The sequence below is a fragment of the Branchiostoma belcheri genome, unplaced genomic scaffold, assembly GCF_001625305.1.
Source record: "Branchiostoma belcheri isolate BF01 breed outbred unplaced genomic scaffold, Haploidv18h27 scaffold40, whole genome shotgun sequence".
NCBI lineage: Eukaryota > Metazoa > Chordata > Leptocardii > Amphioxiformes > Branchiostomatidae > Branchiostoma > Branchiostoma belcheri.
In genome coordinates, this window is record NW_017804021.1 from 2,412,497 (window position 1) to 2,426,611 (window position 14,115).

Here is a 14,115-nt window from a genome sequence, read left to right on the forward strand (position 1 = left end):
GACCAGTGAAACCTGGACCAGAGTTTACAGTCCAACTTCCAAGGACTGCAGCAAAAACAACAAACAACAGCCTCCGGGCTGGGGCTGAACTTTCCACCTGCCGGTCAATAGCCGATTGGCTAGGCTAGCAGTAATGAGATCAAGAGGTCACGGGTTCGATCCCCAGGCATTCTTGGCTTAACGTTGTGTAAGTGGGAGAGACACTAAATACAAAACTTATAATAATTTCCTCACTCCACCCAGATGTAAAATGGGTACCTGACTTCCAAAACTGTCGCTCATTTAAGAACCCACTGCCTCAGATTGGACTACCTTTCTTTACACATACTGTTACTGTATTTATGTTCTACTTTCTTATATATGACTATGGATATATAGATGTTTGTCTGTGTTCCAGTAAACTTTGCAACAACCTTAACTTATGAGGAGTCACATGCAGGCCTTGGTTTTCTGCCAGGAGACACACCCCCTGGCATCAGCCAATCACGGCCCAGATAGGGGCGACGCCCACAAATGTTGTTTACCACATTGAGCCAATGTTTACGAAGCACTGTGGGCCAACAGCTGATTTGGACTTACACACAAAATCACTGAAGAGTAAAATAAACAGGTACGTAACTGTGCACATGTAACAGTGCAGAACGTCATATATAACCTCCACCCTGCTAAGGACCTATTTTACATGCAGGTTTGCAGTGTTTTTAATAGAAGTTAGCATTGAGAGGGCCAAACACTTACAAATTTCCCCCTCAGAAATACTGTGAGAGAATATCCAGCTATAGTAACACACAGTAAGACTGTCCAACATTAAAAAAAAACAGACATTTTCGTCACCAAGCAGATACTGAGGTGAAAGATTGTGATGATTTCAGAAAGCGAACGCCACTTCGATTCAGAAGTCTGAAGAAATAGAAAGGAAAGGAAATACAGTAATTCACTTTGTCTTCACGGTCGCAAATTTCACAGTGGCAGCAAGTTCAGGGAGGGGCGAAGGCAAATGATTTGGTAACGATAATGCGTAGGTAGGCATGCGTACAAAGTGACCACGAAAACAGTGAACATAAAAGTACTGTGAAAAACAATCAGGAATTACAGTAACCATTTCATGATAATTACTTAATTGCGCAACAGTTGTACAGTGTACAAAGTATGGCATCTACTAAGTTAAGTAAGTACATGTCAACTACATTTTCATAAGGCTAACCTAATGCAAAAGTGGGTGGCTAGTATGAGATAGGTATCAACTTACAAATCGTTGGAGGAGTTTCTAATATTCATACAGTCTTTAATATATATCCTTATGTATAGCATGTAGGGGTTGTCACAAGTCAATATGTATTAAAATACAGATGCACATGGGCTGTGTCAGTCCTTTGTTCGTTGCTGTTGGCATGGCAACAGGCAGGTGCCCTGCATACCTGTGCTCATCCCACAGACAACAGCGCAAAGCTCCACATCTGGGTCAGGTCAACGACCTCACCAGTTTACAGAACCAGGGATTTCCAACATAAACAACGTGTCAAAGGAGTTCTGATGATACAGGTTACGGTAACGCATACCTTATTTTTTGTTTGGTTAAACAATGGTTATGAAATATGCAAGGCATTTCAATAGAAGTTATTAGAGGTAGGTATGCGTGGCAGGGCAAGGGGTGTGTCATTTGATTGACAGGGTTAAATTATGCGTAAAAACTTACCCTTTCTGCATTATTTTGAAAAAAGACGCCACATTACACATTTGCAGTGTCGGTATCATACATAGATCAGATTATTATATATGTGTATATCTTCCTGAAACAAGAATGGTGGTGGAATGTTTCAAACTTTGTTAAAACACACATGCTACTTTGATTGACCTGTATATGCTTGTACATATGCATGTAATGATGCCCTAAATTCTGTGTGACAACCTGTACTCTGCCCTCTGGGACAGGGAGGTACTAGTGATTAACTCTAATAAATCAATTACAAAGAAAAGCCCGCAGCCGCAGGTGTTTTCACAGCATGAGATCCACCTTTTCCAGTCTCTGCCCTCCTTGTCTAAAGTAAAGACTAGCCTGGTATCCCGTCTATAGTGGTCGGTGCATAGCCTCTACCAGGCACCGCGGATCGCTGGAAAAATAGTAGAAATTGACCGGACCCCACGGGTTGCGAATTGGACCTTCTATGGCCCGGGATCCTCTCTGGTAATATACTATCCCTTTATTTCGGCCAATTTCTACAATTTTCCAGCGATCCGCGGTGCCTGGTAGAGGCTAGTTAGGGCAGGCTGTCTTCGGGGCTTAATTTTCCATAGGCTGTGTTATGCCCAGCTCAACTGGTCATTCGGTGGGAGTGTTACATGACTAGTATCTGTATCTGTATCTGTATAGCCGGTATAACCGCCTTTCGGCGTAACACACCAGCTTAGTAGTGATGCATACCTAAACCCAATTTTAGGTTCAGGTCCGGATTCAAGTCCAGACGTTTTAGGTTCAGGTCCGGACTTGTAAGTCCGGACCTAAACCCATGGCATATACAAAATTGAATGTTGGCAACCTTGCAATGTTGTCTTGGTGAAACTTTGGCCACATAACATGGAGGCCGGTACTTGACGATGCCCGATGGCAATGTTTTCTTCGTTTTGCATCAAAGATTTTACAATCTACGGAAGGTTTTAGGTGGTTTGGAAAGAAAAGGGGTATGTGAAATGGTCTTTTCTTATGGTAATAAGTCCGGACTCGGCTCTTGACTTTTAGGTTTTTTTGGACTTGAACCTAAACATTCTTACAAGTCCGGATCCAAGTCCAGTGAACCGGTATGCATCACTAATGACTAGAGCTTTGCTAATAGAGTTTTGTATGCCAGGAGTTGATTTGCCCTAGCCTGGGTGCCAAAAAAATTTTTCGGGGTAGCCCTTACAAATCGGATGGCACCCAGGCTAGATTTGCCCCACTACTTGAACTCTTGCTGTGCAAAACCTACCGGGGAACCTAGCTTAGTTGGGCGGGGAAGAGCTTCAGCAGCCCTGAAGAAAACCCACCCCAACCGCGAAAGACTGGACACAATTTTGTGCTTATGAACCTGCATTTCCCCTCTGGTCTCTCAGTCACTGACGAAAGCTAGTGGATACTAGCTGAAACGTCTGACGTTTTCAAAATCATATCCAGTTGTTTGAGTAACTGCTTTTTGGTGTATTGTATTACCTGGATGTCTAACCTTCATCAACGTGACTGGACAGCTCGGACACCAGGCTAGACTGGATTGTGAGTTTTCTTCTGTTAACCGACACTAAAAATGAGCCCAGCTGGACAAAACTAAAAATACAGACTGTACTCAACTCTGAGGTCTGATAGCCATATTTGCTGTACTCAGTTTTGAACCAGACTGAGAGACCACTACTATCTGATCGCCCCAGTATGTGGAAAGGCTCCCTTATCTAAAACTGCCAAACCACAACCAGCTAGCTCCGGTCAAACCTAGAGCAAATCAGGCAACCAAAGCAGATTTTATCTGTACAGTACCTGATCAGAAATAACAGATTGGCAATTTGTTGAAATTGTCTGCAATGACCATTGATTATGTTTCATACAATTATTACAAAAGTGCTTCAAGTTGATGGGGTGCATTTTGATGATTACAGTTGATTTGCCGAATTTCCCACTCCGGATGCGGGTAGTGGTAAAACCGGTTGTACAAAAGATCCCACATTTTCCTTTCACTGACTAGAGGTGACAAGAATGGCCCCAGGATATGTCAATATTGTCTGAAAATGTCTTTTCAATCTTCTGCCCCACCTTCTAATACTGTTGCACCCCCCCTCCCCATTTATGCTATATCATTTTCATATTTTCAACTCAACATTACTAAATTGCTAGTGTAAGATTGCGGAAATGCTTTGAATCATATTTCAGACTTAATTTTTTTTGGGGGGGGGGGATTGTGTGTGTGTGTTTGTTTCCATGGCAACTGATTGATGATGTGAAATTTACCAGAAAAGGTTAAATAATTTTTCATGAAGGTTACTTACGCACAGGATCCGCCACGGTCATTTCTCTGTTCAGCCTGATATCAGCAGGAACTGTCTTCTCGATCAGTTCTTCCATACTCTGTACACAGAAAACAGGAAAAACACAAGAAATCATGAAAAATATAGTCTCTACCAGGCTTCAGAGGTGGCTCGATAGAGTAGAAAGTAACTCAATAGACAGATAACATGCCAGGGGAGTTGGTCCACAAAAGGTGTACAGTTTGCTACTCCCCTGGCATGTTATCTCTCTGTTTGGCCAATTTCTACTCTTTTTAGCCTCCTCTGAAGCCTGCTAGAGGCTATCAAAAATATACCCGCTACACCAATATGGATGTTATGGTAAGTGATTACGCAAGCAATTTGCAGACGACGTTTTTTACTTCGGACGACGCCATTGCACGATTTTACAAAATTTCTACTATTGATAATATTCACGATAATTTCCCACTAACTAAATTTTACCTCACATTCTACAACAGTGTACAGTTTGGGATCTGGGGTATAAGTCTGTGCAGAAAATATGCGGGGAAATGTTTGAAAATATGAATTTTCGCGGGCGAACAACGCCCCTGCAAACCTGACCATCTAGGGCAGCAGCCTCTCCATCTAGGGCTCTCCTGACCATAGATGGTAAAAACGCAAATATTCACCCGGCCTATGATCGTGCCCTGTTCATTTGTTGGTGCACGTTGTTGCTGGGATTATAGTTGTGGGTTTTCTTATGTAGCCACGATGTTAACCACAATCAAAATCGTGTTTTATTCCCCGTGAAGAGATCGGAACTGATGTGACGAGCGGTGGAACCAGTTTTAACCGACTGGAGCGGAAACGCGATAATCAAGTTCTCGTGTTTACGGAACGATCGCAGCAAAATTTCTACCAACCTTCACTCCCAAAACTTGTAACATCGCCTGCTTGTCATGGTCCCTGGGTCCGATATGGCGATCAACAAAGCAGTCGTGGCGGGGGTAAATCCTTTCCAGCCCGCGGGGGCCCTCCGCATCGGACGCCAGGCTGGATTTCCTCGGCAGGGCACAGCCACGACTCGCGCGAAATTTGGTTCGGCGCCCGGTAGCGAGCCGGCCGCCGTCAGAGTTCGCCGGGAGCCGGCGGACGCCGCCCGCTTCAGCGTACGGCCTCGCGAGGCCACCGTCACACATCTGGCCAGCCTCTGCATTGTTGTTACGTCCTAGATTCCGCTAAAACCTCTAAAAACCGTCCTCCGGAACCAATGTCCCCTTGCTTGCGTGCGTCTGAACAAGAGTGGAGGCTGTGACACAAACTCTTCGAAATTTTAATCATCGTAGTCTCGTATATTATCGCGAGAGTTCACACGGACGAGATCTGTCCCTCCCACCAATCACAATTAAGCCGATTCGATATCAGCCAATCAGCGCGGAGTAAACAATGACGCAATCGTGGGATGATAATAACACCCCAAACCAGTTTGGGTCAGTTTTGCGGGTTAGTTTTTTGGTCTGACCTATTTTGAAGCGCTCGTAACAACTGTCATGGAAATTGCACGCAGATACAGCCTTGTCCTGGCGAAACTGCGATATAATATCTGTATTTGAAAGCAGTTATGAAATAATAATTCATACTTTTACGTTGATCCTTTCTAGGTCCTTGTTGTATTTGTAAACTTTCACATTGAGTAAACTTTACACTTAAGTAAAAGTGGTGTCTGACTTTTTGTTTGTTTCCATGTTTACCTGGGACACATAGTGATCGTAGATTTGTTTCGGCATTGTACGTAACAACTGAAAATTCACTGTGGTAATACCAATGTTTTAACAGTATAAAAATGAATGAATATCCAAAGATACGAAGTTCTTTCTGATATGCAGTGAGCAAAAAGAACACAAAGGATATTTCGAGCTTTTGATTTAAATGTTATGTAAGAAGCTATAAAATGTTAATTAATTCCATGAATGACAACCATCTAGAGTTTGAGTTTATTGCGCTCCACAATTAGCATACATACTATAGTTGCTATTCTTCCGGTGGTCCTACATATTTATACAACACTAGATGATACACTGATAATTTAACAGTAAACGAGTATTGTTACGTTAATGAATAAATGTAGAGAAGAACAACGTTAACGTTATAAAAGCACATTGTATGAAATACAAGGGGCTGAATAAAAACAGATAGGAATAGATAATAAGATATGCCGACTTTCTCGGTCTGTTTGAAAAGCATAACTGTTGTAAACAAGTGTAGAGTTGTATTTTCTCTGTCGTTCGTCTGTCGTGCCTTTTTGCCAGACTATTAAATAAAACGTCTGAGAACCGCGCCAGCTGACATGTCATAGCAGGGATCGAACCCGCACCCTCTTACATACCAGCAATGTAACGTGTGTGATATGATCGGCGAGGACAGGGGGTCACATATCTCACCCGCTCAGGACAGGGCCAAATTTGTGTGGATCTGACCTGCCACTGGATAAGTAAACAAGTATACATGTAGATTCACGGTCGGAACATCCAGTAGCCAGCAAAAGATACTCTCCAAGCAGAGGTTGACGGTGGAAGATCGTTTGCTTTTTATATATGGCCTTTTTTTGTCTCTACCACCACCAAATGGGTGGGGAAATGGTTACAGACTGGCCAATTTTATACTGTCTTACCCCCACCAAAAGATCTGCTTGGAGATTAGCGAAAGATTCGCTTCAGTGCTTGAAGATTCCGGTTCCCTCTGGGACAGTTCATTTAGCAAAACTCCCGCCCCTCTAATTATTTGGATGAGACTTCGGGGAATTCAGACTCCGCCCAGACAACAAGAGTTTGGGGTGAGGAGGATCGACTGGGATGATTCAGAGACTCTGGTGATGTTTGCTGTATTTAAAACCTGGGGCAAACTTTCTCTGTTCTTGGATATGCGGAGACCAAAGGACATAGATATATCTATAGGCACGGATCTGGACGGTTCATTTATTTCGCAAAACTCCCGACCCTCTAATTATTCTGATGACACTTCAGAGAATTCTATCTCTGCTCAAACAAGACCTCGAAAACCTAGTCTCCACCAGACTTCTTTTGCAGGCTGAATAAATAGTAGAAATCGGCCTAAAAACGGTATTAATTGGCCAGAGAAGGTAGTCGGCCAGAATGGAGCTTCTCTGGCCGGCTACCCTCTCTTTTAGGCCGATTTATACGATTTATTCACCCCGCAAAAGAAGTCAGGTGGAGACTATCGAAAACCCGTTCAGGCATAAAACTACTACGTCTAGATAGGCACGGTTCTGGATTAAAAATTAGCAACACCCCCGCCCCTCTAATTATTCTGATGAGACTTCTGAGAATTCAGACTCCGCTCAGCCTGACAACAAGAGCCGTAAGAGATGATGACTGTGATGTTTCAGAGCATTTTGGTGTTTTTTTTCTGAGGCGAGTCCTTCCCAGAACACGCCGTCATCATGACGTAACGGGGTCAAGGTTATGACGTCACACTTAAGGCTGGTCATTACGTCACACGTATGGCTCATCTCCAAGCAGATGTTTGTGGATCTTTTCGTTCGTTCCATAAGTATTGTTTGGGTGTGTCTGTCTGTGTCCGTGTGTCTATCTGCGTGCGTGCGCGTCTGTGTGTTTGTGTCTGTCTGTGCGTTTGTGTCTGTCTGTGTGTTTGTGTCTGTCTGTGTGTTTGTGTCTGTCTGTGTGTTTGTGTCTGTCTGTGTGTTTGTTTGTGTCTGTCTGTGTGCGATGTCTATGTTAGTGCACGAACAGTAGGTTACCGATGACGATAGAGGTTGTAGTTTAGGCGAAGGACGGCGACAGTATAGACACACCCAATTTTTTGGTAAATCCCGCTTTATTTTGTAACACCGGTGTTATCACCCCACATCTTCCCATGTCTTCGTGCAGCACAGTAGGAACAAAATCACAAGATAGCTTAGGCAACACCTGAAGTTCAGTACGCTGGCCGGGATCCGACTTCACAAACACAGGATATACCAAAAACAAAAACGGCGCCCCCACCGAAACGGCGATAAACTCCGTGTAATTGTAAGTCTGCTCGGAACGTCCGGGCATGTCTGCCTAAATAACAGCAACAGGCGTTAGGTAAGTCTGCTAATCTTTGCCTGAAGCGTCAGGTGCCAAAAGAAACCATCATCAGGATTAGATGACATTCATGACCATTGTTTCGTGTGTAGGTTTTCTGACAAATGTCTGTCATCCGTGACCGCTTGCCTGATTTTGCAATCCGGGGGATTTTCTCACCAGCTCTTCGCACCTGGCTTTTGAAACGCGTAAAAAAACGAAGGAAAACGCGTCTGAAAAACACTCCGGAACAAATACATCTGCTTGAAACTGCGGCCGCTGATTTTAAGACGTTTTTTCGTGTTGGTCGCCTGTATCCTTGATCCAACGTTCGCCCCACGTCGGATGCACTCTCCAAGCAGAGGTTAGGGTTTTTGGGTTATTTTTGGCAAACGTAAATCTGACAGCCCCGCGCCAGTCCCGACGTGTCAGTGGCTGAACTGCTACTTTTGTTGAACCAGCCGACTGGACAAAAATCTGTGTCGTTAACCTTCAGTAAACCCTGATGAAAACGCCTCCAGCACTTCGCACGCTCGGGTTGAAGTTGTGAATGCTTCTGTTGTTCACTTCTTAGTCTGAACTGCTGAAGTGAAGAGCGGCCTGTAGCTTGAATTGAACCAAACTTTACATGAATGAATGAATGAATGAATGAATGGATGAATGACATGCGTTTGTGACGTTATCTAGTCACGATACCCTCACTACTAATCTCCGGTCAAACACATATTGAGAGTTTCTGAGAAGTTTGATTAGGCTTATTTCAAGCAACAAAACAAAACAAAGCAATTTTAAGTATGTCTTAATGTATATAACATTATGGTATATAAATGAGTTCCAGGGAAAAGAAGCAAAGACTCCAGGCTGTCAAGTACTAGTATGTATATGGTATTTTCTGTATCTGTGTCATTCTGTACAGCCGGTATATATAACCGCCCTTCGGCGTAACACACCAGCCTATTTTGTTAGATAATCAGCTGTGAATAAAAGGCATACACACCCAGGTAACCTACCTATATATGTATATATAGGTCACTAATTACGGCTTGTGAATGCCCATATCGTGCGGACGGCGCGTTAACTCGGCAGTTTGGTGTCTGACGTACGGACAATGGAAACCCTCCGGGCACAGAGCAGATCAGGCGATATACTCACTCATCAGCGGCTCAGGACTAGCTAGCCTCTACCAGGCTTTGGGAGGCCAGGGGTGCCAGAGTATACAGTGCAATTTTACAAGTAAAATACTAGTACTAGTATACTACTAGTAATACGACTGCACTGTATTCCGTAAAATTGCACTGTATACAAGTACCGGATTGCACTGTATTCCGTAAAATTGCACTGTATACAAGTACCGGATTGCACTGTATTCCGTAAAATTGCACTGTATACTAATACGATTGCACTGTATATCCGTAAAATTGCACTGTATACAAATACGATTGCACTGTATATCCGTAAAATTGCACTGTATACAAATACGATTGCACTGTATATCCGTAAAATTGCACTGTATATTATGGCACCCCTGGAGGCGACTGGAAAGGCTAGAAATTGACCAAATAGAGAGATAACTTGCCGGGGGAGTTGGTCTGCTGGAGAGTACAGTTTGCCGCACCCGGGCTAGCCTGAGTGGATGGTGTTCAGCACCAAGGACAGGTGTGTTAGTGTGTGGATGGTGCTTGTATTTGGCGTTGCTGCAAAATACAAGCACCATCTCCCAAGTTACAATCGGACTGCATCTGATCGTGACAGGGTCTTAATTTAGCGCCGCCAAGTGGATGGTGAAGGTACTGCAGCTCTGGGAGTGTAGCAGTCCCACTGTAATTAGTGTAAAGGAGACAGAGGCCATTGGCTGCAGTACCGTAAACCACCACTAGTCGGCGCTTTATGAACAGTGTTAAACCGCTGCAGTGTCTACTTACTCTACTACATTTAAAAATTTTTTAAACCTAAGCAACGCTTTTTTTTACCATTTCTAGAACCAAAGCACCTTTCATTGAACATTACTAGAACTTTGTACCGTTTTAGGAGAAGACAAAAGAGGTTTGGAAAAGTATTTTCTGATTCAAAGTACATGTATGTCCATTTGTGCACCAAAGAAGCAACTAGCGAATAATGATAAAAAGCAGATTGAACAAAACCCCACCAATGTGGCCAAACACATTTCCTCTTTTTCTTTTTTAATTGCTGATATAACCCTTCAAAATGTACATATTTTGGAATATAAGCTCTTACTTGACAGTACATTAAAAAGGAAGCATGCATCTCAATTCTTTAACAGACCAGTATCTAGTATCTAAATGTGAAGTACTAGTTTACATAACAAGCCCCCCAAGCTCTTAAAACCAGATACATACTAAAAAAATGAGACCCCTTAGGTACCAATAACTTACATTTCTGTTGCCTGATGAAGTCACTGGTCAAACATAATGTCAACATCACACATTCTTATCAAATTTTTCCAATTTACTAAGGAAAAATTGTTTGGAGTAGAATGAAAATTGGCAGAGCGTCTAGTTAACAACTTTTTCCCACAAAGAAGCAGAAGCACATCACAATCATTTACCCATGTGTAAATTTGCAAAAACTACATCAACTCAGGGTAAAATGACAGAAAAAATATCGTCTTCATAACTTAAACATAACTTAAACGTTAACATCAGAATGGACTTTACACTTTTACTTGTAGAGCCTCTGAAGCCTTGTTACAACAGACACTGAAACATCATTCAAACCACCAATATTATGTCAGACGAGGTTTTATTCTAATACAAACCTGGACAGACAAGTTTCTTTGCTTCATACAAGGAATACAGTGGACCTAATTAAATTCAATTGCATTGCAGTCAATTGCACATCTGCTTGAATTGTTGAGACGATTTGTGACAAAAGTCTTTTTCTGATTGGTGGAGATGGTTTGACTGGTGAGTCTCTGATTGGTGGAGATATGTCGGCAGCTCAGGTAATGTTGGTCCCCTCTGATTGGTGGAGCGAGATGTTGTTGTCCTCTGATTGGTGGATAAGTTTCAGAAGGTTATGCAAGCCTTCTGATTGGTGGAGATATCAGTAGGTGTTTTCTGACAGATGTTCTCTGATTGGTGGAGATGTCATCAGGCGTTCCCTAATTGGTGGAGATGTGTCATCAGGTGTTCTCTGATTGGTGGATATGTCATGAGGTGATGTGGGTGACAGGGAAGACCGTGAGGCCGCGTTTGAAGGCAGGGATGTCAGAGATGTTGGTACCTGCTGCCTCCTCCTCCTCCACAGGCAGCATCTCCAGCTGCAGATCAGCTTCATCCATCTGTCAGGGAAACACAAACCTGGTTTATATATGCTTACAGAATCTGATGTACTGATGGAGACACAGTGGTGCAGATATTGTACACAGGCATGGTTCTGGATAGTCTCTATTGTATCCAGAACCGTGCCTATCTAGTTCTATGCCTGAATGGGTTAGGGTTAGGATCAGGCACGGTTCTGGATAGTCTCTATTGTATCCAGAACCGTGCCTATCTAGTTCTATGCCTGGATGGGTTAGGGTTAGGATCAGGCATGGTTCTGGATAGTCTCTATTGTACCCAGAACTGTGCCTATCTAGTTCTATGCCTGAATGGGTTAGGGTTAGGATCAGGCAAGGTTCTGGATAGTCTCTATTGTATCCAGAACTGTGCCTGTCTAGTTCTATGTCTGAATGAGTTAGGGTTAGGATCAGGCATGGTTCTGGATAGTCTCTACGTATCCAAGAACATAGATTTGCCCCAGGCATGGTTCTGAACTGTGCCTATCTAGAAGATTTGTCCCCAGGCCCAGAGTATTTGCAAGATAGAATCTATTCAGTGTGTCATGCTCAAATCTGGACATCTACTATTAATAGCATAATGTCTTTCTGAGATGCAGAGAAAAACAAACCCCGTTAGCCTCCTGACAATCTTCCTCCATCTCTTCTTCCTCCTCATCCTCACTATCATCATCTTCCTCATCATCTTCTTCATCTTCGCCTTCATCTCCTGAGTCACAGTCATCGTCAGCCTCCATGTCCTCTGTCTGACCTTGCCTGACCTTGGTCAAGCTCTCACTGCCCCCCTCCCCCACAACCTGTGCAGAGAGCAGTGACGTCATCAAACATCAAACAGAACAAGGTTTGCTGTTCTTCTGCTCTGTTCTGTACGATATACTATGTTTACGTTCCTGCATTCTGTTACATTTTAAGTTCAGGAAGCAACAACATTAACATGTCTACACAAGAAAATTCTATCAACTGTCCTAAAACTGCAAAATACATTTTAGTAAAGCTGAGGCTTCCAAGGAGGCATAACTATTCATTCTAATCCAGTGACTTTCTCTCTATAAAAAGGTGTCTTCAGAGTTGATTACAGCTTAAGATTACAAAGAGGCCCAAGCAATGTTCTTCACCCAGAATACAGAACGCGGGCTGACCTGTATGCTGAGTTTGTGTCTGTCTGTGAAGGCGTGTTCTCTGTACCAGGCCTGCAGCTCACTAAGGCTGAACTCATGTAACGCAGCAATCTGCAGAGAGAAGAAAAAACACATCAAGAGTTACGTTTCATCCTTTTTACCTGTAATCTGGGGAGAGATATACAATAAACCAGGCAGTCATCAAAACTAGTGTTTGACTGATAAAAAGCAAAGCAAAAGATATTTGCAAAGCAAATGCACAATGTTTACCTTCACATGGTCTACCCTAACAAACTACTGCTAACGTTATGTGTATTCTTCCTCAAACACATTCATATAATGTAGAGAAGTGACTTGAGTACAAGTCTGTCCTGCCACTTGCTACATAATGTAATCCAACACCACAGGGTGTCTGCTACAGCACCAGTTACCATGGTGACAGCTGTCTGGTGCAGGCCATTGACCTTATTTCTTTGGAGAAGGAGAAGCAAAATTATTCCTGTACAAAGTGTTTTTTAAAGTCACCTCTCTCTCCAGCCGGTCGAACAGGTACGTCTGTGTGTGAGTTAGTTAGTTAGTGTGTGTGTGTGTGTTAGTTAGTAAGTTAGTGCGTGCCCACCTCCCTCTCTAGCCTGTCGAACAGGTACGTCTGATCCACGATCTTCTCCCAGTTCCTGTCGACCTCCTCCCCGAGGTGAAGGTCAGCGCACAGCTTCAAGGTCACCAGGGCGGTCACCTGAGGTCACGATGGATATGGAGTTTATGATGACTGCCCCCAAAGGCTGATTCTAAATCCTACCATACTAGCTTCTGCTGCAACTATTACAAACGTATTCCCTGAAAACAGGAGCAGGTTGGAAATCACACGACCATTTTAGTTCAACATATAAAAGGAGACTAAAAGACTCGTTAAAGGTTTCCTTAAAGTCTAATTAAGGGACACTTCAGACTAACCTGTGCTGAAAAGTTCTCTTCTGTCATGTTCTTCAAGATCTTGTCAAACTCCTCAAGAAATTTCTCCATCTTGGCATCGGCCTCTGTGACACTGCGGAAAATTAAACAGAGTGAGTCTGGCGCCTCTGCACTGTTTATTAAAGTGAGTGCATTCGTAGTTAATTGCACCTTTACCTGAAGTTAGTAGCCTGGGTTTGTACAGTAAAGCTTACCTGAGGTTAGTAGCCTGGGTTTGTACAGTACAGCCTTACCTGAAGTTAGTAGCCTGGGTTTGTACAGTAAAGCCTTACCTGAAGTTAGTAGCCTGGGTTTGTACAGTAAAGCCTTACCTGAAGTTAGTAGCCTGGGTTTGTACAGTGACAGAGAAGCCCAGAATTCCGGCCGTGTCGCGGCACGTGGGGAAAACTGCATAGCCGAGCTGCTCCTGGGTCCTCAGGTAGTCAAAACACGGCTCCTCCATTAGCATCTAGGGGACAAGTTGCGACAAATGTTAGATGGTAGCAAAAATCTACTTAGCACAACAAATCAAGTGAGGGAGAAAAAGTTTTTCTTGTATCTTGTATATTAAGTTAAGTTTGCACTGGCAGCAGCCTTTCTTTTATTCATAGCCATTAAAACTGTGTTTATATCATGATGAGTCACTAGCAGTGTCTATACTTACATGCAGTCAACAAATATAACTACCCTTCAG

General features: G+C 43.2%; 2 protein-coding genes across 2 annotated transcripts in view; both read right to left on the minus strand.

Moving 5' to 3' along the window:
• The window catches only part of LOC109477620 (glycine dehydrogenase (decarboxylating), mitochondrial-like), a 29,818-nt gene extending 24,512 nt beyond the window's left edge, over window positions 1–5,306 (minus strand). The window contains exons 1-2 of the mRNA XM_019778964.1: window positions 4,893–5,306; window positions 4,009–4,087 (exon numbers count right to left, since the gene is read on the minus strand). Of these exons, the coding sequence (XP_019634523.1) occupies window positions 4,009–4,087; window positions 4,893–5,168 (355 nt within the window). The 5' untranslated portion in view covers window positions 5,169–5,306. The remainder of the gene's footprint in view (window positions 1–4,008; window positions 4,088–4,892) is intronic.
• Window positions 5,307–11,223: 5,917 nt separating this feature from the next.
• Window positions 11,224–14,115, minus strand: part of LOC109477516 (nardilysin-like) — a 77,875-nt gene continuing 74,983 nt past the window's right edge. Inside the window, exons 30-35 of the mRNA XM_019778802.1 lie at window positions 13,754–13,890; window positions 13,425–13,515; window positions 13,090–13,206; window positions 12,492–12,581; window positions 11,964–12,149; window positions 11,224–11,355 (exon numbers count right to left, since the gene is read on the minus strand). Coding sequence (XP_019634361.1) covers window positions 11,224–11,355; window positions 11,964–12,149; window positions 12,492–12,581; window positions 13,090–13,206; window positions 13,425–13,515; window positions 13,754–13,890 — 753 coding nt within the window. The remainder of the gene's footprint in view (window positions 11,356–11,963; window positions 12,150–12,491; window positions 12,582–13,089; window positions 13,207–13,424; window positions 13,516–13,753; window positions 13,891–14,115) is intronic.